The 27,088-nt window shown below is 41.3% G+C and overlaps 3 protein-coding genes across 3 annotated transcripts; 1 reads left to right on the top strand and 2 right to left on the bottom strand.

Annotated features, from left to right (window-relative positions):
- Nucleotides 1–182: 182 nt before the first annotated feature.
- Nucleotides 183–15,623, bottom strand: LOC145445143 (coatomer subunit beta-like). The gene is made up of 20 exons (XM_080323280.1): nucleotides 15,429–15,623; nucleotides 14,361–14,512; nucleotides 14,137–14,306; nucleotides 13,260–13,413; nucleotides 11,499–11,689; nucleotides 10,267–10,387; nucleotides 10,068–10,199; nucleotides 9,316–9,438; nucleotides 9,103–9,248; nucleotides 7,570–7,744; nucleotides 6,443–6,661; nucleotides 5,480–5,596; nucleotides 5,030–5,179; nucleotides 4,543–4,692; nucleotides 4,336–4,480; nucleotides 3,593–3,672; nucleotides 3,378–3,529; nucleotides 2,987–3,110; nucleotides 2,161–2,316; nucleotides 183–1,621 (listed from the first exon to the last, which is right to left on the bottom strand). Exons 1-20 carry the CDS (start codon nucleotides 15,601–15,603, stop codon nucleotides 1,562–1,564), a joined length of 2,892 nt encoding a protein of 963 aa, XP_080179406.1. The 5' UTR covers nucleotides 15,604–15,623; the 3' UTR covers nucleotides 183–1,561.
- Nucleotides 15,624–15,636: 13 nt separating this feature from the next.
- LOC145445142 (TM2 domain-containing protein 1-like) lies at nucleotides 15,637–17,144 on the bottom strand. The gene has a single exon (XM_080323279.1). The coding sequence runs from the start codon at nucleotides 17,062–17,064 to the stop codon at nucleotides 16,522–16,524; it is 543 nt and encodes a 180-aa protein (XP_080179405.1). The 5' UTR covers nucleotides 17,065–17,144; the 3' UTR covers nucleotides 15,637–16,521.
- A 1,712-nt stretch (nucleotides 17,145–18,856) lies between these two features.
- Nucleotides 18,857–26,889, top strand: LOC145444444 (uncharacterized). The gene is made up of 11 exons (XM_080322429.1): nucleotides 18,857–19,033; nucleotides 19,293–19,319; nucleotides 22,654–22,692; nucleotides 22,760–22,795; nucleotides 23,144–23,363; nucleotides 23,421–23,474; nucleotides 23,545–23,652; nucleotides 23,719–23,802; nucleotides 24,512–24,601; nucleotides 26,487–26,573; nucleotides 26,654–26,889. The coding sequence occupies exons 1-11, from the start codon at nucleotides 18,971–18,973 to the stop codon at nucleotides 26,824–26,826; spliced, it is 981 nt and encodes a 326-aa protein (XP_080178555.1). The 5' UTR covers nucleotides 18,857–18,970; the 3' UTR covers nucleotides 26,827–26,889.
- The last annotated feature ends 199 nt before the right edge of the window (nucleotides 26,890–27,088 follow it).

Here is a 27,088-nt window from a genome sequence, read left to right as displayed (position 1 = left end):
TCTTTTCATTGTATCGCAATCTTGCGTTGTTATTAATAAGCTGTATTAAATTTTATGTAGCTGCAGGTCTGCCTTTGGAACAAACTTTGCACCAGGGTCGTCGCTCTCACGAGCTTCAACATGCCTTCAACACTATGCTGACTATATAACGCCTCATAACCAACTCTACAAAATCACGAGTATTCATAGTTTTCGATGTCTGACAATTCTTCCTATAAGACGGATAAATATATATCAGATTCACAGCCTCGCGCATCATTCGACACACGACCGCCGCTGACGAGCTTCAGCTAGCAGACGCAGGGTTATCGCGTGGGCCAGAAGACGCAAATTGACCGCCTAAAATTGTTACTATAATACCAATTGGCACATAATTCACAAAGATATACATACATACAAGCACGCGGTCAAATCCCCAATTCGCAGAACGAAAACTGACAAACGCATACCAGCTTTAAAAAAGGACGAATACACATAAAATTACAGTTTGCTTTCACGCACAAGCAACAGTATTCCAGCGAGAAACCCAAATTCCCTTCATACCCTGCAGCGGACGCGTTCAACTTCTGTATTCAATAGTATTTCACATATAAACGTATCTAATGCACAACTTCCACCAACCTCAAAACCTTACACGATGCCTGTCTGCTCTGCGCAGAGCCACCGATGACCGAAGGAAAAACGGAAAACGATTTACGCATCGAAATATTCACAAGAGCCTCTCGCAAGCTGACAATAATTCCACTTTGCAGTCATTTCAAGATTTCAGTCACCATTCGCCTTAGTTTGATTGAATTTCCGATGCGGCATAGTCCTTGGATTCATCAGCGATTCAGTGCAGAGGAAATTTGCGCATTTAAAATCGCTATTTGTCACGCATAGTCGTTCGAATTTCAAGGGCGGAGTTGGGCGAGTCACGGGTAAAGCTGGGCGCAATGAATCGAGTGTTCATCCTAATGATTCAAGAGATGATTCTTTCGAATACTGACATTACGCCAATCGTTCCACTAAGAGTTAATATATCAACTAAATTTAAAGTTTCCATAAATTTTCCACAGTGGAAACCTTGACACTTCGATTGGTCGCATCACCACATACGAAACATGTAGTACAAAGCCACGCACGTACTATAACTTGCATCCTATTCTCTGTGGTAGCGTTAAGAGGTACATATCCCAACTTTTCCACATCTTTCATACTGTTATAACGTCATAATGAGTGATACTCGAACGCTAATTACTCGATTCAGAATAAAAATACTCAGGTTTTCGATTTAGCCCAGCCCGTCTCGCGAGGCACAAAATCTCCCTCTGATATCGAAACACAAGCCAGTTCGCGCGCGTGAAAAAGGCTCCCGTCGGCCGGTACGATCGGGCCGATACCGACACCATTCGCGAAAACAGTACTAGCAATCCGTAGATAAGGATATGGAAATAGTCTCTAATTCGTAAAGTTATAATCTGGGCATAGGAGTTCCGTGGACCGACGAAGCGCGGGTGCCGCACCCAGTTTTCAAAGCTAGAAAGTTTCTATTGCATCGCACACTCCGGGGGGCCTTGCGTTATTTTTTAGTTCTCTTTTGCGACATGTTCATTTTATCACCCAGACTCAGTGCCATGCCCTGGAAAAAAAGGGACAATGTTAAAACAAACACGCGATAACAGCAAGACATAGACTAGAGAATTCTAGTTGTCTAATCAATTAGAGTGAAATGCTGGTAATCTTATTCACGAAACGTTTCTATGCTACATTCTTAATTCTTATCTTAATTCAGGTTTTCCAGAAAATGTTGCAGAACTGCAGTGTGAAACTAGCAGAGTTTGGTGTACATGTACTGATGTACATGCATTTGCCATTCTCGTAAGCTTACGAGAAAGAATTACAATTCAAGATGAAATGAACTCGATTTTTGTTGAATTCCTTCCTTATTGGACATTGAATTCAATTTCCAAGTTTTTGTGAATTCAGTAACTCAATTATAATTAAAAATCTGATGGATTTGTGAAATGTTTATATGCTCAAAATTTCGATTCTAATTACTGGTTTTCCCGTAAATGCCACTGGAGAACTGTATAGCCCGAAATGAACCGAATTTTGTGTATACAAACACACACCATTCTGAGAAGCTTACGAGAATGCACTGGAGCACCGATATCTTACTTGACATTTCGCCCGAATACGTATTGTCCCTTGAACGGGGAAGTTTGGTCCTTTATCCGCAGGTTTCTCGATGCTCACGTTAGCTAGAGCACACTCCCCGAAAATTGACTTTGCGAACAGGTTTGCCGATAGGAACCCGCAATCTCCCCCGAGAACCTGTTAGCAAATAATGATAAACATATAGCGATACCTTGTCGCATGAAGGAAAAACACAGGGGGCCGACATGCATTACTGAAGTAGTCCGGGTGTTCTGGCACCTTGACGTGGTCTTAGGTTATCACTTCATTTCTCTGACATAGAAATACATACGAATACCTTGTGCTACATATCGCGACATAATATCAATTATAAGAATATGGCATCATAATAAATATAAATGAAATAATATAAATTCCACAACACATGATCTGACGTCATTCTATCGTAATGTCAAGTATAAAAGGAATCAAATCTTTCGAAATGGCTAGACTACCGCCAACGTTTGAAATACACCTCATGTTTTGAGTAGTATCGGTGGATTGAAGGAATCTCTAAGTTCAGAAGCCATTCCGGCTAAGGCCACTATATTGGTTAGCTATTCTTACTGCTACAGGTTGTTTTGACTCAGCAACTGCAGTAATTACGATATAACAATAATTCTACCAAACAGTTTTCAGTTTTTAAGGCTTAACTAGGTCTGCAAGAGAATACTTTTTACTTAATACTTGCGAGTGATGAAAATAATAATAAACTGAAGTTCAAAACGTATTGTTTCCGGCACATTGGGTTCGTATAGACTCGGCATCTTATGTAAATGAGGCTACAATGAATTCGAATATACGGCACCTTCTCGGGCGAAACGCATCTCATGTTTGTGACGGATATGATGTGCTGAAGAAAATCATTCAATTCTGTGATGTTCGTGTTGACGGAAACCTTGTTCTCCCATTCCAGGTCGGCCCACATTTTCCTGAAAAGCCAAAAAATTTGATCCAAACGGCTGACAGGCACGGCTACTGCGAACTTTCGTGCCTGGTATGCAAACCTCCACATTTCAGAGGTTCGCGTTCGCGACAAATTTACAAATTTTGCGAACTAGTAAACTTTTATGATCGCATTTTAAATTTAATTTGGGGTTTTGTGTAGCTATAATTCTAATCTAATTTGGAAAAGCTGAAATATTTCTAGCTGTCCAACTCTGACCCCCAAAAGAGGCCAGCAAGCATTTTTTGCTCACCTAAAGTCAGTATCCGAGCAGTGGCCCGGAGTAATATAATCCATCACGTCGATATGTATATCATTCAGCACGACGCAGTTTCTATCGCTGGCCGCGCCCGACACGTCGTAAACGATATTTCCAAAGATAATGCCGTTCTCCGTCGACGTTACCTGGACACAAGGAGCAACGTTAGAACCATACCGCGGCAAAATCATACGCGGCGAGGCACTCACTTTAACGCTTGCCTTTATGTTCGCGAAATCATGCGGAGCGAGCGTCAGCGGGCTGGGCTTTTCGACCAGTTTGAGATCGCCTGTAAAAATACAAGGAATATATTCATATTCCAGCATGCACGCGTGAATAATATAGTATTTACGGTGGGCACACTTATAATAAATATTCAATGAGTTGGTCACCGTAAATACTATTTTATTGATAATCCAAATTTTTCGACGGCAATAACTCCGCTTCCACTGTTTGGAATTGGACCAAATTTGGTGAACATCGTTTCTGCAGACAACCTAATAACACTTTCATGGAGTGAACAGAAAATTCCGAAATTTTTTCAAATTTATTTTTATATAATAAATAGAAATTTTCTTCTCCTGTAGCAAAGCGGCTACTCGCTGGAATTGAACCAAATTTGATGTGTAGGCTTAAATTAGGTAACCTAACAATTTTATCAAGTAGCCAGTACAATTTGAGAAAAAAAGTCATTTTTGAACACCGCTATTGAGCAGGCGACTTCATAACCCAGAGATTGACCCATGTAAATATATAACCCTAACATAATCCAAATTCTACACGAAACCAGAAATTTAACCAAGATGATCAAATGTCGCATGCTACGATGTTACATGCTCATAGCTTATGTCCACAGACCTCCCTGCTGGTGCATCCCGTTGTAACCTAGCCAAGTACATTTCGCTGTGACCTGATAACACTGGCGACAAACCACATTCACAAGTAGACTCACCCAAGGTGGCGAGTTCCAGAGTGCAGTTCTGCAGGGTGTCTGTGGTCTGGTTCACGACCAGCACGTCGAGGACGATATCGTATTGGTTGATGTGGACGTACGCCTCGGCGTACACTGGGTCAGAGAATCCTGTCAGCTGAGTGACCTGAAGAACACCCAAGTAAATCAGCATATCTCGCGATTCGCGGGCGTCGCATTCCCAGCTACCTTGTTCAACTTGGACGACAGGGGGTCCTTGGCTTCTTTTTTCTGTGACGACATGCCCACGGCGGCGCTCAGGCTCAATTCGAACTGGTCCTCGATGGTGCCGGACTCGGACTTTTCAAGAAGTTGCAAGAACTTGATCGGGTCATCGGCCTACAAAAGAAGAGAATTGGTGCTTTAATATCGTGTTACTCAGTATTGAGTCGATATACCGCAACCCATAAGGATAGTTCACAGAGATGAATACTTGTCTGCGCTTCATCTGACATAATTATATAATTCGTTTACCGACACACAGCGGTTCATTTTTATCGCTTGTTTTTTTGTGTTATCTTTCGTTAATTGTAACTCACTATTTTGAACACAAATCACTGATGGCACACGAGTACAAAATCATCATATTGTGCACAAATAACAATTTCAACTCCGCAAATTCAGTTTATACAACACAGAAAAATCCATATATTTACAATTTCCAGCAACATCTCACCTGTACGGTATTGAGAGCGGAACGATTCTTCTCCACGCTCTTCTGCTTTTGACTCTCTTCAGACGAACGGATGTCCAGCAGCCCGGACAGAGACTGCCGGCACTTCTCGCTGAATATCTCGTTCATCAGAGGCAGGCAGTCGGACAACACCTGTAGGGCAAAGCTCGAATCAACCACAGCGCTAAGAGCGTTGCGGCATCGCAATTATAAACGGATGTGACTTTAATGGATACGAAACTTGCTGGTCACCGCCATTCTGATAACAAGATGTTGTCAAAATAATCAGCATTGCCACTAAATAGAAGTAACGCCCTGAATTTGTACATAATTCGAGATTCTACAAAACTGCTTCGAGCGGAAGCAGACAACAAAAGGTATGATAAGTACCCCCCGCAAGTCAAATGGCATGTTCGCAACACCAGTCTTGATTAGTTCACGAGTTTTGCTTACCTTCAAACACAGGGAAATTCTCGCGTCGTCATCGTCGGTGATGGGAGTGGACGGCAGACCGGACCTCCCCAAATGCAGAACGCTAGACATGATCAACATGCACTGCGCCGTGAAGGACTGTGGAAAGAATTTTGGAAATTATCAAAACTGCTAAAATTTAGCCGCGACTCCACAACACAGAGGCTTTCAAAGCAGTCCATGCTGCTACCTAAGTAGAAAGTAACGCCATAAATTTCTACTCATTTATAATTCCAGAAGTAGCAATTTCTAAGACAAGTCTAACGTAGTTTCAAAATGCATTCGGTCGAACGACCGCATACTTTTTGCTGTTTATCGGAGACTGCTTCCGAAATCGCAAGACGTGCGCAATATTCAAATATAAATTTTATTACAGATATAAACGATCTATTTCATGCGGTTTTTACGACAATTTCACTGTAAAAGTCGCACCAACTTTATTTCAAGACCACACTATACTTTTAAGAAAAAGTAGTTTTACCTGAAAAAATGTCAAGTGGAGTTGGAAGCAGTCATCGCCCCTTCAACTCTTTGTTACCCCGATACAGGGGCTATTTCAAGTTGTTTTTAAGACGTTTGCACTTGAAAAACTGATATAAACTCATCTACAAACTACTTTCGATTTTTCAAAATCAAGACTGTAAAAAGTAGGTAGTTTGCCAAAAAATCTGATCGAGAAGCGGTTTAAAAAAATCTCATCTCGAAACTAGTTTCGAGAATTCAAAATTCTAACCCTTGCAACTTGTTTTGTCCAAAGAACTGTTCAAGTACAAGTGGAAGTAGTCTAAAGTACAACCAGTCTAGCAAGTTGCGCTAGCTGGTATAACCTATTCGAGTACTCCAAAAAGTATAAACACTTTCAGGAGTTACTGACAGCGTCTGAGATAAAACAAACACACAGCTCAATCCAGCGCTCGCCGATTCCGAAATTCGGGGAAGACTCACGTTCTGTTTCCTGGGATCGTTACACACTTTCCGGAACTTAAGAGCGAGCTTGGTGAGAGCGGTCGCCAGCGACGACGACAGCGTGAAGTTGCCGTCCATGAAAAACTTGAGCAGGGCGGGCCGGAGCTCGTCGCGCGATTTCGGCTTGACCGCCACGCTGAGCGCGGACTGCGTGGCGTAGGTTCCCATCTCCGTGACTTTCTGCTTGGTGTTGGCCTTCTGTAGAGAGTATTGGCTTGTGTACTGTTATAGGCCAGATCCAACCTAGATAACCTAGAACTGTACACTATAAAACGTGCTGTGAAGACATTTGCTGTCTTAATGCTTACGAGAATGAACCCTGACGTGGTATGAACTGAACTTACATTACATGGTATTTCTTCTAATTTGGAATTCAATTCAATTTCCAACTGTTTGCAAATTTGGTAATCCTAATGTATTTTGGATGAAACTGTGTACTGTATGTAGTTATCATTTGAATTATAACCTAATCTTGTAAAGCTGAAAATTTTCTGAATGTCCAATTCTGCTACAGGAAAATATAACACCAGATATCGCGCCCGTTGGGTTACACGGGTTCTTACACGTTCAGATTGATCCCCCTAAATATTTTTAGGTGGTTAGTGACCCCTAAAATCTATTGCACTTACACAAAATTCGGAGTGATAACTTGGGCGGTTGATGACTGAAAAATGGGTCCTCACTACCGTCAATGGCACCTCTTTGACATAGAGACTGGCGGAGTGGGGAACTAGCTAGAGCTGCATGGTGACCAAAACAAGTCAACGCTTCATCCCAAGGTAAATCCAGTCGAAAAGATTAGGAAAGATCTAATAAATATAGGACAATGTAGTTTTATAGTTTATTGTTGAAGTTTCAACAATGGTCTGTCACGAAACCCTTCAACAACTCTGCAAACCCCAAGTGGTTTGTGAACCCCTGTAGGCTGAGCAATACCGTAACATTTTATCGCATCTAAAATCTCAGCAAGGTCACCACCAGATTAAATAAAGACAACAAAAGAGAAGCATTTATAATAGCGGAACACATTCGCAGAGAAATTAATAAAATTTGAAATTTAATCCAAATTTAACGAGATATTAACAGCCAGCCCCAGGAAAACCTACCTTGACCGGTTTATCATCCTGCTTCTCCTCGGGCTCCTCCCCAGCTGCGAGTTTCAGCTCGTTCTCCACGATGGGAAGCTCGCCGACGCATTTCCGCACCTGGTCCATGAAACGCAAGATGCCTTCCACGTCCTCGCAATACTCGCCGAGAATCCACACGACTCCACGCATTATCCTGAAGCAAACAAAGGGGGTCAGTATGTGACCCTCGAACATGTGGGTCAAAGATGGGGTTGGGTTAAGGGTGGGGCTGCGCACAATGATTCGTATACTCAAATCCGAATCAAGTATTAATTGTCATACATAAGCCAAGTCGAGCAGTGAAAGGCAATACATACATATTTTTTCCGCAAAGAATTACATACCGTAATTTTACAAGTATAGTACGCCCCCATGTATAATACGCACCCTTAAAATGGCATCCGAATTCTGGGAAAAAGCCTGTACCCATGTATAATACGCACCCTGTATTTGCAGTACATGAATAGCTGTGTTTTAGTACACGATGGTGTTCTGTTTTGCGATGTCACTGTCGAACAATCATGACAATCATGACATAACCATCGCTAGTCATTATGCAATTAAAGGCATTGTCTCTAAACGATAGTAGAGAGCAGCCAAAGCCTGCGAGGCTGGCGACGCGATAGTTCGGGCCAGCGACACGACGTCTTGCGCACAAGGCCTATTACATATACGATTGCTAATCATTATACAAGTAACGGTATCGCCTCTATACGATAGTAGATAGCAGCCAAAGCCTGCAAAGCCGGCGCACGACATCTTGCGCAGGAGGTCAGATGCGATTGCTCAGGCCAACGGTTATGCCGTGCACACCACGCCCGTTGGAGGTGCGACTGATTACGCAAGCGATTATATTTTAATATTTTGCGCACGTGGCCTGTCAATGAATTAGCAAGGATTGCCGCGCGCGCGTGAATGACCTGATTTCGCTCGTGTGCAAACGGCAAACCAATTCAGCAGGAGATTGCGTGCTGTGATGACTCCTGTTAATTGGCAACACGCTTTTTGCTAATTGATAGCCTGTTACACTGATAATACGAATCACTGAGAACGACGGCTGAAAGTGATGCGCGATTGGAAACAAACATGCAGAAAGGTGTGATTTCAAGTTTTTTATCGAGGGAGATTTTTTTCAAGCGTGTTGTTCCCATGCATAATACGCACCCCCCCGATTTTGGGGCAAAAAATCTTGAAAATTTTGCGGACTATACATGGAAAATTACGGTAATTGAGGAGAATCACAGTTTCGATAATAACAATAATCTTTATTATGTGTTATATTGTATATCGCCTTCCTTATTTTGCATCATTTTCTTGGTGATAGGTACATATTTAAACTTTCCACATCATCCACATTGGAATGACGTCATGATGAGTGATGTTAGATTTAGGGTTTAGGTCTGGGTTAATTTGGGGGTTTCGAAGTCACATGCGTAGAGCTAAGTATTCTAGGCCTAGTTTCGTCTAAAAACTGAATACTGTTGCGCAAACTAAACAAAGCCGAGCTCTTACTCCAGGTTTTTGACAGAGGAGAAGATTTCCAGCAGCTTATTCAGAATCAGCGGCTTGTGCTCTGCGTAACGTTGGATCGCCTCGCGCACGAAAATCAGCACGTCCGTGGCAGCCAGCTCGTTAGAATCGCTCAAAAACTCCATCAACTACAACAAGAAATTTAAAACGTTGTGCCGCACATCAGCACACGCGTGACCTAACGTTGAAGCCTACCACCGGGATGACAACGGCTGATGTGTCAGGAAATTTGATGGTGCACTGATGCATGGACCGCACCAGCAGTTGGCGGTACTTGTCGGTGTCGTCGTGACCCTGGGCGCTTGACGATTTTGAAATCTGTAAGATTACAACAAAATCATACGCGATCAAAAGAAAACGGCTATACAACTAAATACCGGAACTGCTTACTACACTAATTAGAGTTCAAGGATACTGCAGTGTGACTCCATGTAATTTCCTATCATATCATAGTATCCTGTACGAAGTTCATGCGAATAACACGGATATGTTCCACTTTAATGCCTCTAGCACGAACTTTGACAATCCCTCGGGACCCCATTCTGACTAGTTAGCGAAAATTAGTCTGGAATTTAGAAAATGAACCCCTACACTTTTGAATGCTGATGCGCGGACTAAAAGTGAGACATAGGATGTAGAAACGAACCCAGAAATGCCGTTAATTCCAAGCCTGTTAAGTGCTTATAATCTAAGTTTATCGTTTAAGCGCAATCTAGATTAAAAATAAAACCAATATAGGAAACTATTCAGTGACAATTGCAGTCACATACCACATAATTTCGCAATGAAACGATTGCAAAAAACAAGGTTTGAACTATACCAGACAAAAACAATAACGCGTCCCAGTTGATTCCACTTGCCAGGGCTACCCTACAATCATTGTAAATACCCTTTGTATACCAAGGCCTAATTTAAAAACAACCTTTATATATCAACAAACATCTTACCTCCTTCTCGAAGAATTTCACTAAATCTTCGACGTTCCGAGAAGACATCAGATCCAATGCCAGGTTCAAAGTCTTTTCGCGAACTTCCAAATCGGGAGACGACAACGCTCTCAAAATATCCATAACGAGTCCCTGAACAGGTACGTAGCAAAAGCATAAAAAACTGCACAACACGTATCGCACCAGAGCTCAATCCCACCTGAAGCACTTTCTCTTGAGTCGGGTGGTCTCGGAGATCGATAAGCCTGTCCAGGACGATGAGCTTCACATTGTTGTCGGCCTCCTTCACGATCAACTCAATGTAGCATTGCGCAGCGGCTCTGATGAGAGAGAGTGAGAGATATTCAACATGACTGTTCGCATGTGCAACGTGTCAGTTTTGCTTGTAATTTCATTTTAGAGTCAGGTAATATCATTAATTGAATTTTTCTACAGACAATCATTAGGATATTATGTACAGCGGCTGTCAAAGTACGATGAGGTCATGCGAATAGGCAGAAACTACTCGAATACTCAAAAAAAGCAAGAGCACATTGTTACTGACCAGTACTCAAGTCCATGGATATTAGGGTGGTTCAAAAATAACCTTTTTTCCTGAATCTTGCAGGTTACTTGATTAAATCGTTAGGTTGCCTTAAAAAACGACGCACACCAAATTTGAATTCATTCCAACCAATATTCGCGGATTTCGTAGAGTTTGAAAATTTTGAATTTGCCTAAAAATGCAAAAAAAAAATTTTTTCAAATTTTCCTTCCAACCTTATGAAATTGTTGCGCTGTCTTCAAAAACGATGGAAAACAAATTTGACTCAATTCCAAGCTGCAGAAGCGGAGTTATTCAAGTTTTTTGATGATAATTCTGAGATGATCCACCAATCAAGGATAATCCCAGAATTATCAAAGAAAAACTGAAATAACTCCACTTCTACGGCTTCGAATTGAGTCAAATTTGTTTTGCATCGTTTTCGAAGAAAGCGCAACAATTTCATGGGGTTGGCAGAAAAATTTGAAAAAATTTTTTTTTTGCATTATTAGGCAAATTCAAAATTTTCAAACTCTACGAAATCCGCGAATATTGGTTGGAATGATTTCAAATTTGGTGTGCGTCGTTTTTTAAGGCAACCTAACGATTTAATCAAGTAACCTGCAAGATTCAGGAAAAAAGGTTATTTTTGAACCACCCTAATGGATATATATGAAGATGTGACACTTGACCATGTAATTCAAAGGCTGGGGGTACTGATCAAGTCAAGGTTGATTTTGGAGTGTTACTTTTAAGGTTACAAGGTCACATGCTTAAGTGTCGCATAATCAAATATCGTTTTACACTGCGTCACATGATCAATTGTCGTATAACCAAAAACTGCCTAGTGATTACAAGAAGACACTTTGGTTGTTCACTAAAATATGGCCGGATGAAGTTTCGCTTACTTTACAGCGGTAGGCGCGTTGGACAGGGTGACCAAAGTACCGGCGGCTTCATATCGAACGGCGGGGCTTGTGGATTGCAGCAGATTGTAGATGCAACGAATGAAGCGTGCGCGTTCGTTCGGGTTTGCGTGGCACACTTTGTAGACCAGCTCCACGATGACAAGTTGCAAAATATCGTTGAACGAGTTCACCTGCGTTGAAAATGAACAAGCTCGAGGTGCGCCAGAAAAGAACGAAAATATCATGATCAGCAGTCAAAAATGAGCTTATTGGGAGCACAGAACTTACATATACAATTTAATAGTACACTATATTCATATTAAAATGAAATTTCACCCAGATTATTACAAATTTCATGCTGGTGACATCATATCTGGAGACACGATTATTACTATACAATGTTCTTTTCAATTCTCAACTAGTTGCTGACGTATTCAATTTCCATCAAACTATTAATTTTTTGACTAACAGAAAAATATCAGCTGTTCATCAAAACAAGAACCAGGCGTCCATGACATGTAGCAGAACAGCGAGAACGCCATCCGTGGTGCCCGTTTTTTTAAAGGGCTAACTACGGCTTTTGTTATGCGGAGTAAACAAAATATCAATAAAACAGAGGGCAAGATCTTCATATTCTTGTTATCATGCCAGGGAAAGTTGTTTTATAGTCACCTATTTCAGTTCCGAATCGTCAATCATGATTTCAAATCACAGTATCACAGACTTTTAAAGATGTCCATTATTTGTCGGTAGAATGTTCACGGACGCAACACCAGCTGTGCCACTGCCCAGTTTCTTTCGCAAGCGACTGACACCCAAGTCGGAAAATTGCCGTCAAATATTTGCTTTGAAAATGTTATGTAAACAGTCGGGCAGTTGCCTACCTTTGATTAGCCATCCCGTGAAACATGTTTTAGCTACACTATTTATATATCTGAACCTGAAGTATCCTTATATTGTGAGATATGTTTCTTTCCTTAATTATGGCTCTTCATAATTGGACGCTGCCCGAACGTGTCAAACTTTCGAAGTACGTGGGAGTTTGTGATGTTTGGTAATGGATCTTCATCATTGCAGATCTTAGTGTTATTGGTGTTATTAGCTTATACTCTTAGACCATCAATAGCGGGGGATTTATTAGCTATCTTGCAGCGCAAAGCATACTGTTGCTACTTTCTTACAGTATTTGGTCTGACAGTAGCCTGCTACTGATACCATGAATGTATTGACATATTGTGTCTTCACCTTGAAATGGGCGTGTGAAAGCTACAGGTCTAAGCTTGATATTATTCTTCAAAAACATTTCTACTCCATGAAAACCATTTGAATGCTGTGCATATGAAGGCAACTGATGAATAACTGTTGCGTTGTTGATCTTTTGAATTATTGTGTAGTCAACTCAATACTGTGAATGGTTTGCGATGTACTGCGAGAAGTTGTGAAAATCTCAAGGCTACCTACTGCACATTGATTCATACGGAGAAACACTGGTAATGGTATGTGGTAAAAGCGGTTTTGTTTCAAACTCATTATACTATTTTTACTCAAACACAATTAGAAGCGTATCTGTTATCTACTGCAATACACAGTACACATAGTAGTCACAAAATTTGCTGACTTCTTTAGTTACATACTGGCATAATAAAAACAGCCAACTAAGCAAGAACACATAGTAATGCAATGGGCCTACATTAGCAAGACATCGAGTTCAACATTATTATCCTACTTGAAACAATGACATAAATAGGAAAATTTCCATACCTGATCAATGCAGGTGCTCAGATAATCCAAAGCTCTTTCTTGATCCGCGTGGATGAGCATCATAAAAGCATTCCTCTTGCAAGAGGCGTCCTTCTCGCCCTCCAGAAACTCGTGAATCAGTTCCGGAGCGTCAGGAATAAGGTTCTCAAATTTCCTGAAGGACAATGGAAATTTTCAACAGCAGGTAGCAGATGACGGCATAAACGTTGACAGAAGTTCAATGATGAGATGACCAATACCACATCGCATCTCAGCTCGAGTAACCGATTTTAAACAATAACAGCCAAACCGAGTTATGATATAAGCTATCGTAGGCCCCAGCCAAACAGTGGAAAAGTGAATCTATCGGTACTCTTATCCTGAATTTCTCGCTAATAGTTATCGTTTCCCAGTTCTCTATGTTACACAAAACATCACGAGACAACAACACAACAATGAGATACACCTATTATGCTAAGATTAGATACTTCAATAGTTGACTGGCAATACTTGACTTCAATATTGCCTTAATAATTCATTGCACTATAATTTATTCAACTCAAAGACTTTTTGTGTGCACCTGAATTGGTTGAGCGTCCTTTTAAAAATGACATCATTATGTCATACTTTGCCAAATTAGTTTTCATTGAATCTGTGATATGATTGCGATTGCGCCATCAACTTTTGATAAGCTGCAATGACTGTAGTCTTACAAGCTGTATTTGAGCATATATTATGTTAATTAAACCCTATGAAGATCGAAGGCATTGTTTCGGTAAGAGGGTTCCAGTGCAATTAAACATGCCGGGTAAGGAGAAAACTAGCATCTACTAGCCTAAAAACAGAAAATGTCAAATTAGAAAAAGATCAAGAACAAGTGACGAAAAAATAAACTTGCCGATAAATGGTGTAGATAGCGAGAACGGCATTTCTTCTCACGTAACTGTGCCTGTGATCCAAACAAGCTCGGATGGCAGGCATCAGCGGTTCCAGCAATTCGGCTTGCCTCAACTTGCAGAGAAACCGAAGCGTGGAGCCCCGGATGAATTCATTGGGATGTTGCAGATCCTGTGAAACAATTTATATGTAACGAGATGAACGACGAGACTATCTTACGACTACCTTTCTGTACGCATCGCAGACAAGAATCATTTCCGGTCTGAGTTTGCCGTCCTGATCGGTCTTGGGCCATATTTCCCAAAAGATGAGCAGCAGCTTCTTGATTGTGTGATCGTCAGAGGGCAGCAAATACTTGATAATCGTCATTAACAATCCTGAAATAGTTCATAAATGAACAATAGCAATGTGAAGAATCTTCAATATGTGCGGGTGGTTCAAATCATAATGGTTCAATGTTCATGTTTGTACAAATTCTTTAACTGGCGCAATCAGCGATAAAAAACATACAAGGCAATTTCCCTTCCAAATCACCATTCACCATACTTTGTTTTGGTGAGATATATGCATAGAACTTCATCATCCATGTCGTACACACGTTAGAATCTTAATTAATCTTAACTCGAGTTCAATAAAGGTTGTTGAATAATTAATCTGTTCTTTAATGGATTGGTTAGAAAGCTCAATGTTGCGTACATATAAACATATGTGGGGATGATTTGGTGCCCAGATAAAGATATATATTTACAAATTTCCCTGAACAACTTTTGTAAATTTCATGACGCCTCCTTTACTCTCAGCACCCCCCCCCCCCCCAATCGGCTAGTTGGTAGCTAGTGACACATTCGAGGTCACTAGCTCGCGCAAGGGATGCTGCAGTCCAGATTGGGAACCGTGGTTTATATTATTATGTGTCATCGCAAAATAAATTTCAGCCACAGATAGCTAAGCAGGCACCTGACACTGAGAAAAAACATTGGTAAGGTAAGATGGATACATTCATATCAAACTAGCAGTATGTTGCTGTAAGCAGGACTCGAGCAGAAATGGCACAGTGTTTAGCCTACCTAGTGGCCCAGAGAAAATGAATATAATAACAATAATTATAATTGTTCAATCTGAAGGCTGTGAACTAGAAAATGGAAAGTTGCTGAAACTAGCAGTATTGTAACTAACGCAGTCCTTGTCAGAATTATTTATTCAAAAATATTATGACACCAACACCTGCTCCTAGAAGCCACTACAAAGGCACAAGGACAACTGTGAGACTGAGCAACATCTTCCTCATCTTACCATGCAATTTTTCTCCGTTCAACGTCATCAGTATAACACGCTTTAAAGCTTCAGTCTTGGTTCTCAAGTCTCCATGCTCAATATCACTTTTCAATTGCGTTTCATTTGATGGCTCCGAGTCGGTAACTGATGGGACATTGACCAACGTGTAGCAAATGCTCTCAGCCGACGTCATATTTGGTTGCTAAACAAATACTTAATTACCGAGCTTGAGAATATTCAAGAAAATATAATGTCAAGCGTCATTGCGTTTTTCTCGTATCAAAATGAAAACAGTAATCTCGAGATATCTTGCGACAATATTCAAACAAGAAAAATACACTTTACACTAGAAACACCGTCTAAACTCAGTTATTTATATTAGACAAGATTGAATTAAATCAGTTCAATACAACCCAAGCACAATATAAGATACAGTCGGCACATATTCTCAATCTCTTCAATAATATTAGGCTGAAAAGGAAAATTCTTGGTAGTTCACCAAATGTCAAAGCAATCAACCAACAAAGTCGGGTACAATTCGCACTCAAATGACATGACGTTTGAAGGAGATTCGGTGTGCACAATGTGGAGATCTTGGTACCATAATATTTTTTTCTCAGACTGACAGCTTTTTAGCCATCGTTACTTGCAATTGGAGGCCCATAACTTCAAGTAAAAATAATGCAATCTATTCAACGGATCAAATAAGAACAAAAACGGTATCACAGTGATTTACAGCGGCATAAGCCAGAAGAGATATCAGGAGTAGTGACAAATCTTACATAGCAAACGAAAATAAATTATGAAAATTTATCCGACGCAAAATCAAGGATTTACCAAGTGTTTATAACATTCCAGGTATTGCAATGGGTATTATAGACCAGCCTAGGCCTACAGAATAACATCAATGCATGAATAAGTTCAGATGCAGGAAAAACAACATAATTCTACTCAATATGACAAACAGGCCGTTTTCCTTTTTCGTCGAAGAAACAAATAAATCATCCTTATGCTCTACTGATACTTCATTTTGGTAGAATATTTCCACCCAGTTCTTCTCTATAAAATACTGGATCACGTCATCTCAACTGATCAAGCGTACAGATATCGCCTACTCGACTTGCGGCACATAATATGTTTCGTTATTAATTGACATATGGTTAATTCTGGGACCGTAGAAATCAATAATATAATTCGAACCGTCTGCGGGAATCACTACTTGCAGAGCAATGAGCATGAAATCGAAAAACGCCCCGATTCCGAACACTCCAAACGAGCACAGCTTCAACAATCCGAGAGCTGGATAGCCTAAATAAAACCTATCCACTCCCAGCCACCCAAGAAACACTGACAGTCCAACCGCGGTGGTATAATAATATCCATTTGTATATCTGCAGTTAATATCCTTACTGAATCCTTGAGATCCGTTAAATATTCTCCCGTCACACTGAATTCCCTTCAAGGGGAAACATTCTTGCTTCGCAGTTCCGTTGGGCAAACAACCGATTGGTTCTTGTGTTTTTGGGTCGATTGTCGGCGGAGGACATTGATATTGGCCGACCAGTAATGCAGTACACGGTAGTGAAGTATTTGATGCGGAGTTCACGAAACTTACTGATAGTAACACCGCAATAACCTGTTGCAGAACTTCCATTGCATGGCATCAGATCATTGACAACTTGCTATCGGCGACGTGTCTTGCTGGCTACTTCACGCTTGACTGGTGAAAAAGATTAAATCAGAAACTTACGGCTGCCCCCAGGAGGCAAAACAATAAATCCAGTATTGCAGGAAATAACTTACATTGTCCTTATTTTCTGGCCTACTCCAAGCCCTTTCGCCACCTTTATATCTTTTCATTGTATCGAAATCGTGTGGTATTTTTGAATGGATAAAAAATATGAACAATAAACTCTACTCTACCACGACTACATTCGTGGAAACATTTTGCTAATGATAGTTTAAAATAAATCTAATGCATTTTTAACAATTTCATTCATTTCAATGCACCACAAGACTGCGATACAGTGAAAAGTCAAAACGACTTGGAGTAGTCTTTGAAATTAGACACCCACCTGGCCTAACCGATGTAAAAATGAGGTATGCACACTGAATGAAAAGTAATGATGATAATACAAAAGGACATTCGCCAAAAGAAGGTGGCATGTGACGGAAGGAGATATCGATATGTCAGGTCATAGCTTTTACAAAGGCTATGGTCAGGTCGTGGTCCGGTAAACTTGAGGCGCGACTGGTATTCATTCAGTAGAAATTGCTTGTATTCCGACATGGATTGGACATGCTCAAAGACTGTCGGATAGCCGGCGCTTCGACATCTTCCTGTCTTTTCATTGTATCGCATTCTTTTGTGGTGTATTGAACTGATAAACTTGCTAATAAACCAATGATGATGATGATGATACTGTTCCACCATAGCAATTTACAACGTAGCTATGTTGTAAATTGCCGGTTCCACACTGCACTTTTACGTTGACCACAGGGCAGTTGGGTGGCTTGGACGTGCGTGTGTTGTACTTATGCACTTTTGATACCTTGAAATTTTCGGGGCAGTGACCACAGTGAAACTGATACAATACATAAACTTGACAATTTCCGCATAGTTGGCATATTTCGCGCGAAGCACAACGGAAAAGGGGGAGATTTCATCATCTTGTGCAAAAGTTTATTGGCATCAACTATTGGCATATGCCTATTACAACATCATCTTTCTTCGGTGCCTCCATTGCGCCTTAGCGCTCCTGAGTGTTTGCACCGTTTGGGGTCGCTAGCGACCTAGCGCTAGTAGTGCGGAGCGGATCGACAAATTCTCTGGTCTGGCTCCGATCCGGTTATTCAATTCTCTGGACCGGCTCCGGCCGTATCAGGAAAAGTACTGATCCGGCTCCAATCCGGTCCGGTCAAAAATGAAAAAGTCCGGCCAGAAATCCGGCCCTACTCGGCACGGAGGTTCCGTGAATTGATAAATATGCCTCGTTTATGTTCACACTGGCTTGGAGGTTACTTACGTGTGGTTGGTTAGTAGTTATATAGTTATAAAAGTCATGCTTATCCATAAAGATTCCGGCCGGATATCCAATCCGGCTCCGGTCCATGCTCCGCACAAAGCACTAGTGTAGACGGTTTTTGACAACACATAACAAATATATTTTTAGGCCTACCCTTACGATTTGAGTGTTCCATTAATTGACCGGTCATTGTACTAATATCAGGGATACATATCGCTGACTAATATCTATAAATGTATAACGCCTCTCCTTTTTCTTACAAGTTAGCTGTACCGGCAAGAATAACAAGACAGCATCCGTACCTCCTTTTCACATTCAACAAAGCGGAAACCATCACCAAGTCCACTTCTCGATCTGATCGGGACATATTCATATTTGTCTCATGTAGCAATATGTGATTTGCATGACTAAAATATAGCGCCAGGGGTAGGAACACTGGGTGCATTAGGAGCGTGAGACAGATTTTTGATTTGACGTTTGTAAGGTTTGTGAAAAACCCAAAAGACCTGTTTTACAGCATATTCAATAATAACGATGAGTAGAATACATATAAAAACCGTATGCGTTCTAATATATGTCGCGCAATTCCAAGTTGAGGTAAGTCACAGGTCAATTTAAAAGCATATTGGATAAATCCACGTAATTTTGTTGATTCAGCATCACACAGCCTCCTAAATTTTGAATTTTAATTTGGTCGTTTCAAGGTTATTATTTTTACCCGTGCGCCACTTTGTATGCTAAAATATTTTTGCTGATCCCGCAAATTTGTGACGAATAAGCCCATATTAATGTACTCTAAATCGATATTCATAGACTCATATAATATTACTTTACAAGACGTGAATTTTGTTCTCAGGGCATGGACAGATCGCGAGCAGTACCGGTCAGTATCCTATTCGCAACGTTAACTATGTTTCTACATTGCCCTAATTATTTGTGACATTTATTCACATAGAGCCAGTGGCGGCTCGTCCTATAGGGCAACTGGGGCATTGCCCCACCTAAAATTCTGTTCAATAACAATTCTTTACCATTTATAGACGCACACCTATCTATATAAACCGAAATCACAGCGAAAATCGTATACTTCTTGTCCTTTCGCTTGTAAATGCCCATATATAGCGAAGTCTATGCGAAAATCAAATTCTCTTCTGTGTTTTCGCTGTGCGAATGCCTAGCCGGGGCTTGCCCCGGTAGCGCTCATAACAAGCTTTCACTGTCTATTCTCTCAAAACCGCGCATAATAAAGAAACGGTGATTTACTCTCTCCTATTCATAAAATTACCGAGCAACCGGGGCACGATAGCTCTGTGCCCTTAAGGTGTGATGTAACAATCGTATCTATAGCTGAACTCTGTTACCGTCATATGCAGGCCGTGTTAATTTTGGCATTTCAGGAGCCAGATGCCAAAACTGCCAAAAATAAAAATTTGAAAATGCCAAAAATAAGCAATTTTTGGCATATGCCAAAAATAACACGGCCTGCCAAATAGTGTATTTCGTTCATGGTGTTGTGTTAACAAGACCGCGTTACAAGCAAGAAGAGCGTTTGTGAAAGGCAGGTTTCTTAATCTGGGTCCAGCCCACCCATTAGGGGTGAAAGCATGGTGTCCTAAATGGTGTGGGCACAGCGAGATTGAACGGCTGACTGCATTTGGTTTACGTCATACTTTCCATTTGTCCAAAGGCAATTTTACGACCATTTTTGACCGGCTTGTCGAGCGCTAAATTTGATAAAACGGGTATCAATGAGAAGCTGCCGCAGTACTGATTATTAAAATATAAATTATATTCTGCTCATGGAACTGGAACTCCCAAAATCAACCACGATTTTTGCATTGTGATCGAGTTGAACATTGTGACGCAACAAACTGTCTGGCTATTTCTGAGTTGCATAGTCTCGTTTTGCCAGACAGTCTTGTTGCGACAATGTTCTTAAACAAGCTAACCTTCCCAGGACTCTTCCATGCGAGTTGGTAATAAAGCCACCTGAAGTGAAAAAATGTTCTCCGAAAATATATCGGTAGACTGAAGGAGAAATGATAGTCGGGCTACTAAATAGAATGTGTTGAGAGACAATACAGGAAACTCCTGGAAAAGGATCAGGAAGAAAATTATTTCCGCGATGAGATCGATGGCACTGGCGAAGTGATCTCTTTTCATGATGCGTGGAAGCCGGTTCGGCCCTCCAAAGATTTTGAAGCTCTGAAAACCTTTTGTGGATGACTGGCTACATTCTTTCCCTCAGCGGCTACTGTTGAAGTCGATATTCCCCAGATTCGCTAGGCGAGAAATGAATTTAGGAGAAACTTAGCTGACCTGAGTTTGGAAGCACTACTACAGTGCAAACGATTTAAGTCTATTCAACAGCTGTGACAATCAGCTGTTGAGCGTGTTTGTTTGGCTTTTCTTTCTTTTTTTTGCTTATTGGCACCGATTCCGATGGATACTGCACATTTTGTGGTCTCGTTTGATATAATTAACCAATGAAATCATTAGGTTTTTTCTTCTCTTATTGTTTGTTGGCACTGATTATACGTGGATGCTGCACATTTTGTGGTGTCTTTTGACAAACTAGCCCAAATAAAGCGTTTTTGTGACTAATTCGAGGCTGAAACTATCTATTTAGAGGACGATGCCAAAACTGCCAAAAATAAAAATCGAAAAATGCCAAAAATAAGTTATTTTTGGCAGTTTTGGCATATGCCAAAAATAACACGGCCTGGTCATATGCGTTTAGTCGACCTTTGTTGGTATAGGTCGATTTTAATGGGGTTTCACACCATGAAAACTCTTGAAACTTGTTATGTCATGTCGTGATGGTGGTATTTAACACTGCCCCAAGTTTCAGGGTTTCTACTTAAAGTTTAGGGTAGTAATTCCGTTTCCGAAGTTGAGTGTGTGCTGATCCGTCATGTATCGCAAACAGATTTTACTCAAAAGCCGGTATTGGTATCCATTGGTTTTGACGGTGTTCAATACTGAGATCGGTTATGACATTTGGCACGGTAAGTCTTAATGTTAGTATCGAACGCTGTACCAAGTTTTAAGTTTGTCACTGAACTGTGTTAGTGGTAATTTCGTTTCCTAATTCGAGTGAGAGCTGACTCGTCATTTATCGCTAACAGATTATACGCAAAGCCGGTATTGGTCTCTATTGATTTTAACGATGCTCCTTACCTAGATCCGTCATAAGCTTTTGCACGGTATGTCTTGATTTTAGTATCGAACGCTGTGCCAAGTCTCAAGGTTGACACTCAATGATTAGGGCAGTAATTTCGTTATCAAGGTCGAGTATGGTAAAGATGTGCTCCGATCTGACACTTTAGCCTACAACACATTGCGGATTTCACGCAAAAGCCGATGTATCTGCGGTAACGTTAAGTGAGATGATGATATCATTCTCAGTTTGCATTCAAATATTTACTTTGATCGTATATTCTCCAATGTCAATTTCACCGTGAAATTGTGGCCTTCAAGCCATTTGCGTACAACCCCTCGTCACTTGATCAGCCTATTCCTCAGTAAATTTTACGCAAAATTCGGTGTTGGTCTGTTCGCATTAATTTTGACACTGTACCATACCGAAAAGGGCCATGAGGCCACTTCTCGATAATGTCATGTAACAGTGTACCAAGTTTAAGGCTTTCATCCACGTATTTATTCGGTAATATATTTTTCAAAGGCGATTTCGCAGCAGACCTATAAGACAGTAATAAAAACGCATGTGTCGTGTTACAGTCTCCAGTTTCAAGGCCAAAATCTCTTATGCTGTACCGAGACCAAATTTCCGAGGCTGCTATTCTTAGTCCTTTACAATGATGTTTTGGATTCAATAGGACAGGCCCAATCTATGAGATAACAATTGCGTATCTGTCCGAATTCGTTGACCTTTCCAATTAGGCTTACGCTATCTCTCGAGTTATAGTCATTTCCATTTCTGCAGATAATTAGTCAGGTCTAATGCGAACATGAACCGTGTTGAATCTTTGTTCAGTACGCCGTTTACGCAGTTACCACACTTCAAGTCACAGCTCACCAGCGGACCTCTCGTGGCACATACGTTAAAATCACTGTTGCCGGGAAATTCATGTTACCGTACCATCATTAAGTTACTTGTTTACGTTGGAAAACGCCATTGTGACGTCATCTTGATAAAAAGTCGCTTGCAGCCCTTGCCCCACCACCCGATATTGTCACGAGCCGCCACTGCATAGAGCTCCCGGAAATATGTTGCCGAAGGTTATGCAATCAAGGTTCGTTAAACTTTATTTTATACCGAAATTAATTATTGTACAGTGGTCTAAAATTCGCCCTTTACAGAGCGTTCCTACTGATGTGGATTACGACCATCCTGAGGTGAGTTTAATCATTCAATATTCTCGTTATAACGTTAACTGAATTCGTAACTGTTCAAAATTGCTGACAAATTTTACTACTGGCTGATTAAGACACCTTCTTATAATAACTTGCCATAGCTGTGATGAAAATGAATGACCCAAGTGTCGATAGGGGAGGTTGATAAGTCAGATCAGGGTCCGGTAATCTTGAGGGCTGAATAGTAGTTACCAGTTAGGGGGCCACCAATTAGACTAACAATAGTCTTCACCATCTCAAACGCCATTTGCTTTAATGTCACATAATTACGATGGAAAATGATGCATTTCGATGACGTCATTACTAATAAGATTTTAATCGTATTCAAAGTGTTCCTTAATCGAAAGTAACGTGAGATCAACATTCGACGACTATGCGGCGGTCACTGAAAAAGGCACCTTCGATATAACAACAGCACTGACCAAGTTTTCGGCGTGCAAGAATGCAATTTGTACGCGTGACAGCATTGTCCACAAGCTGCAGACTAAATCTCCACTCATGCAAGAGCTAAGTTCGGTCGCCATTACCTTTGGAAAGACATTTGATCCAGGTAGTCTGTGCGAAGTATAGGCCTGAAACACATATCGCAAACTTTATATGTTTCCAGCATACAAAGTGTTCAAGATGCTAACGGATCCCACATTCGATAGAATACTGTCAAGTATGTCTTGTCTATCTGAATATAGTTCGACTGCTAAATTTCTGTTGTCTCAATCCTCATTCTTTGCAAGAACTTGGAGATGATGAATTTCCTGTCGTGCGTCGAACGTCGTTTGCTCGCCAGAGAAATGCGGTCTATGACATCATAAAGACAGTATGCGAGTATCAACCTCCATCAAGTGAGGATTAAAAAAGGAACTGTCGTTGAGCACGAAAAACCGCGTTCGATATTTGTTCTTTTGCAGTAAAAGCTGAAATGACTCCGCAATTCGTAACCGTAACGTTTATTTACACGATGGTGCCGATATACGTTCAAAGGATCTTTGCGGGTATAGATATCCGCTTATCAGCATGTGCAGCACTGTGCCAATGTACCATTGCAATGCAATGCATAGGCTGTAGCACATGGGTTACCATTCACCCATCTTTTGAATCCGAAAGTTACTTCTTGGCAATGTTCCCTCCAAGCTGCACACGTGTGCAAATGCGCAGTGCTGACAAGGTCTCTGCGCACAGAAAATCCGAAGTGATGACCTTTTTTCAGTCGTTACGCGCTGTTGTCCAAGGATCTGTGCTGTGAGTTGGCGAGTCTGGGCAGATGCGTCAAAAATTAGAGGGAGCATTGCTTCTTGGGTATTGATTAATACGAAGGGCTGCTCATTACTTCCGCTTCTTATCCATGCTTGATTGAATTTCTTCCATCGGACATTCAGAGCGCTGGGCAGGGATTCTGCTCCGTAAAAAAGATAACTCGCTTCCCGGGAGACTACCGCCAGCGGCCCGGGGCTCAGTTGCATGGCCGCATTGGGCGCCGAAGCGCCAATCTCCGCGTCGAGGCTCGGGAATATTACCCAGATTCCCTTTAGAAATCTCGATTACCGCAGATCTGCTACACAGTGACTCAAAAGTCAAACAAAATCCGGGTTGCATTCGCCTGAATGCTATGTGCATCTAATAATTGACGGGCTATGTTGTCACTTTGACTTCAACTGTAGACCCTATAGTTACAGTCGATTCCACTTCTGCATGTCGTTCCAGGTGGAGTAATCAATAAGATCATGAGCAATCTCTATAACGAAAGTGCACTAAAGAACTGGTGGAATGAAGCGGCCAAGCAACGCATTACAGGTGCTCAAGAATCACCTATCGACTTCGACACTCAACTGATGGTTTAGACCAGGGATCGGCAACCTCTTGCATGCACCGTGCCAAAATGTCAAAATATTACCAACTCGCGTGCCAATTTTTTTTAATTATGCCATATATAGCGTTTCAAGCAAGGAATACCACCAACCGCTTAATTGCAGCTCGCAACGGCATCGGTTACGCCAGTATACATCTTAAAATATGAAGTCGGAAAGCGTATGACTTTTGTTCGCTACTTCACTAGACCTAAGCAAAGCATTTTCTGTAGAGTTACCATACGTCCTCCTTTAGGAGGATTTGTCCTCCTTTTTCAGGTTTTTGAAAATGTCCTCCGAGGACGCCCAAATGTACTCCTTTTTGAGACTTTGTCCTCTTTTTTGAGGTTTTTTGTCAAATTTACTGTCAAATTGGAGTGAGATACCGTAAATCAGCACCGAAGTAAAGCTCCGGCGGGTATTTCGGGAGCTGAGCCGGAAAAATGACCTTTTTTTTCATTTTTTAGTCAACCACCTGTAAACGTGAAAGAAAAAAAACTGTATTTTGGGCGCTGAGCGAGAAAGTTGACCTTTTTTTTCATTTTAGTCAACCGACCACGACGTGAGATAAATTCACCCCATTTTCTCAAGATTTTTCTCCGGAATTCTGGGTTTCAAAATTTTGAAAAAGCGTCCTCCTTTTCCGATTCCAAAATATGGCAACCCTAATTTTAGACGGCTAATGTACGTATTATTTGCATCATTTATTGGTTGCTTTGGTCGTTTCCAAGCACATCATATTCGGTACCATAGTCAACAAGTGACATGCACATCAGTGCTTTTACGGTGATATGGACTGATGATGAAAAATGTGCCCCCCCCCTACAAGTTAGTTTGATGTCACTTTAGGGTTGGTCCGGCACTAGATTTGTCGGCAAAGCTCAAAAGTTCGCGTTAAAGCGGTCGAGGTCGTTGTTCCAGATATATTGGAATCGTTTATACAAGTATCAGACGAAACTAAAAGAATAACTCCTTTCGCGAGACGAACACGATTCTCAATTCGCATTTCGACTCAGGGCTCATTGTTTTCATCGGCAGGTCTCATTTGATACGTTGGGCTCAAGCTGCGGGGCGCATTAACTATTCGTCACCTGGACAGTGGACATATCAATGTCGAACGTTTTGGTCAATATGCGGCGGTTATTTTATTCATTACCGCCGCCAATGATGGTGCACACACCGCATAGAGTCGCATGTTATGTCTAGGTCGTGTCTCCGAGCGTGAAAATGCCCAGCGCGAAAATGCCGGTTCATATACTAGTGGTGCTCCCGCAGGCTGCCCTAAAGCTTCCGAACGGTTTCACTTCCGTTTCACTTCTTGCAAAACCGTGGTTTTGATATGTCGCGTGCGTCAAATCATTTTGCGTGCCAATAAAATCATCTCGCGTGCCGCAAATGGCACGCGTGCCGAGGGTTGCCGACCCCGGGTTTAGACAACTACTTTCGTGACCGCTTGAAAAATACCTTGCAAATTGCAACTCCTCGAAAGTATCTCGCTGCAGAGTTTATATAATCGCATACCAGCAATATTGTTATAATGTGCAACTTGTATGCAGTTGTTGACATATGCAGACGTATTGCACCTAAGGTTGGGCATGTTGATTTGAGTATACTTGAATGAATCCGAGTTGAGTAATGATTCGAGTCGAGCAGGTGGAGCGGATTATTTCGAATACTGAAATTATGCCTCTTTTCACTAAAAGTTATATTCTCAACGGGAATTGTAGTTTCGATGTAATTTTTTGGAATCTAATATATCAGGTGCTTTTGCCCAGCCTTTATTATATCACTGACATTCGCACGTTGTGATAAATCGCATTGAATATGTTCAGATCACCCCTGCTTGGACCCTAGGTTGGAAGAACATGACAATCACGCGACAATTGAGGAGCTTCAAGTTCACGCGCAAACCTTACATGGTATATACGCAATACGCATGCATGAATTCATTTTTCTTACTAATCACAAAGACGTCTCATGTAGTTGCTATCTCTTTCAGGAGTGAACTGTCAGACGGGTGATGGCTCAAGTGACTACGAATACGCTGAATATGCTGCATACGCACCGCCTCCAAGCGACACTGGACCAGAAGGAGACGCTCCACCTAGTTTCGATGGTCCGAGCTCGAATGGCCCTCCCAGTGGTGGGCCATCGAATTCGTTTGCACCTTAAAATAATTCCATTATGATGCAAATGCTATGTGTACAATGTTCAAATATATCTGGGTTACAATGATTTCGTGTGCCGTATGTTACGATATGTCCAAAACCACGGAAACAATAAAATCCGATGTCACGTAATAGAGATTTTATACGCAACTGAAATTATACGCATGGCGACTCCATAACGACGTGGCACGGGATGAAGGTGTAATTCGTTATTCTTCTGAGGAGTCATCTCGTCCGCTGGCTCAGCCCTAAACCTGAATAACACA

This window comes from Botryllus schlosseri, chromosome 8 (assembly GCF_051294905.1).
Source record: "Botryllus schlosseri isolate E-star chromosome 8, Bs_hap1, whole genome shotgun sequence".
Taxonomy (NCBI): Eukaryota; Metazoa; Chordata; class Ascidiacea; order Stolidobranchia; family Styelidae; genus Botryllus; species Botryllus schlosseri.
Note: the sequence above shows the minus strand (reverse complement) of the source record. Positions and strands in the feature narration are given on the sequence as shown.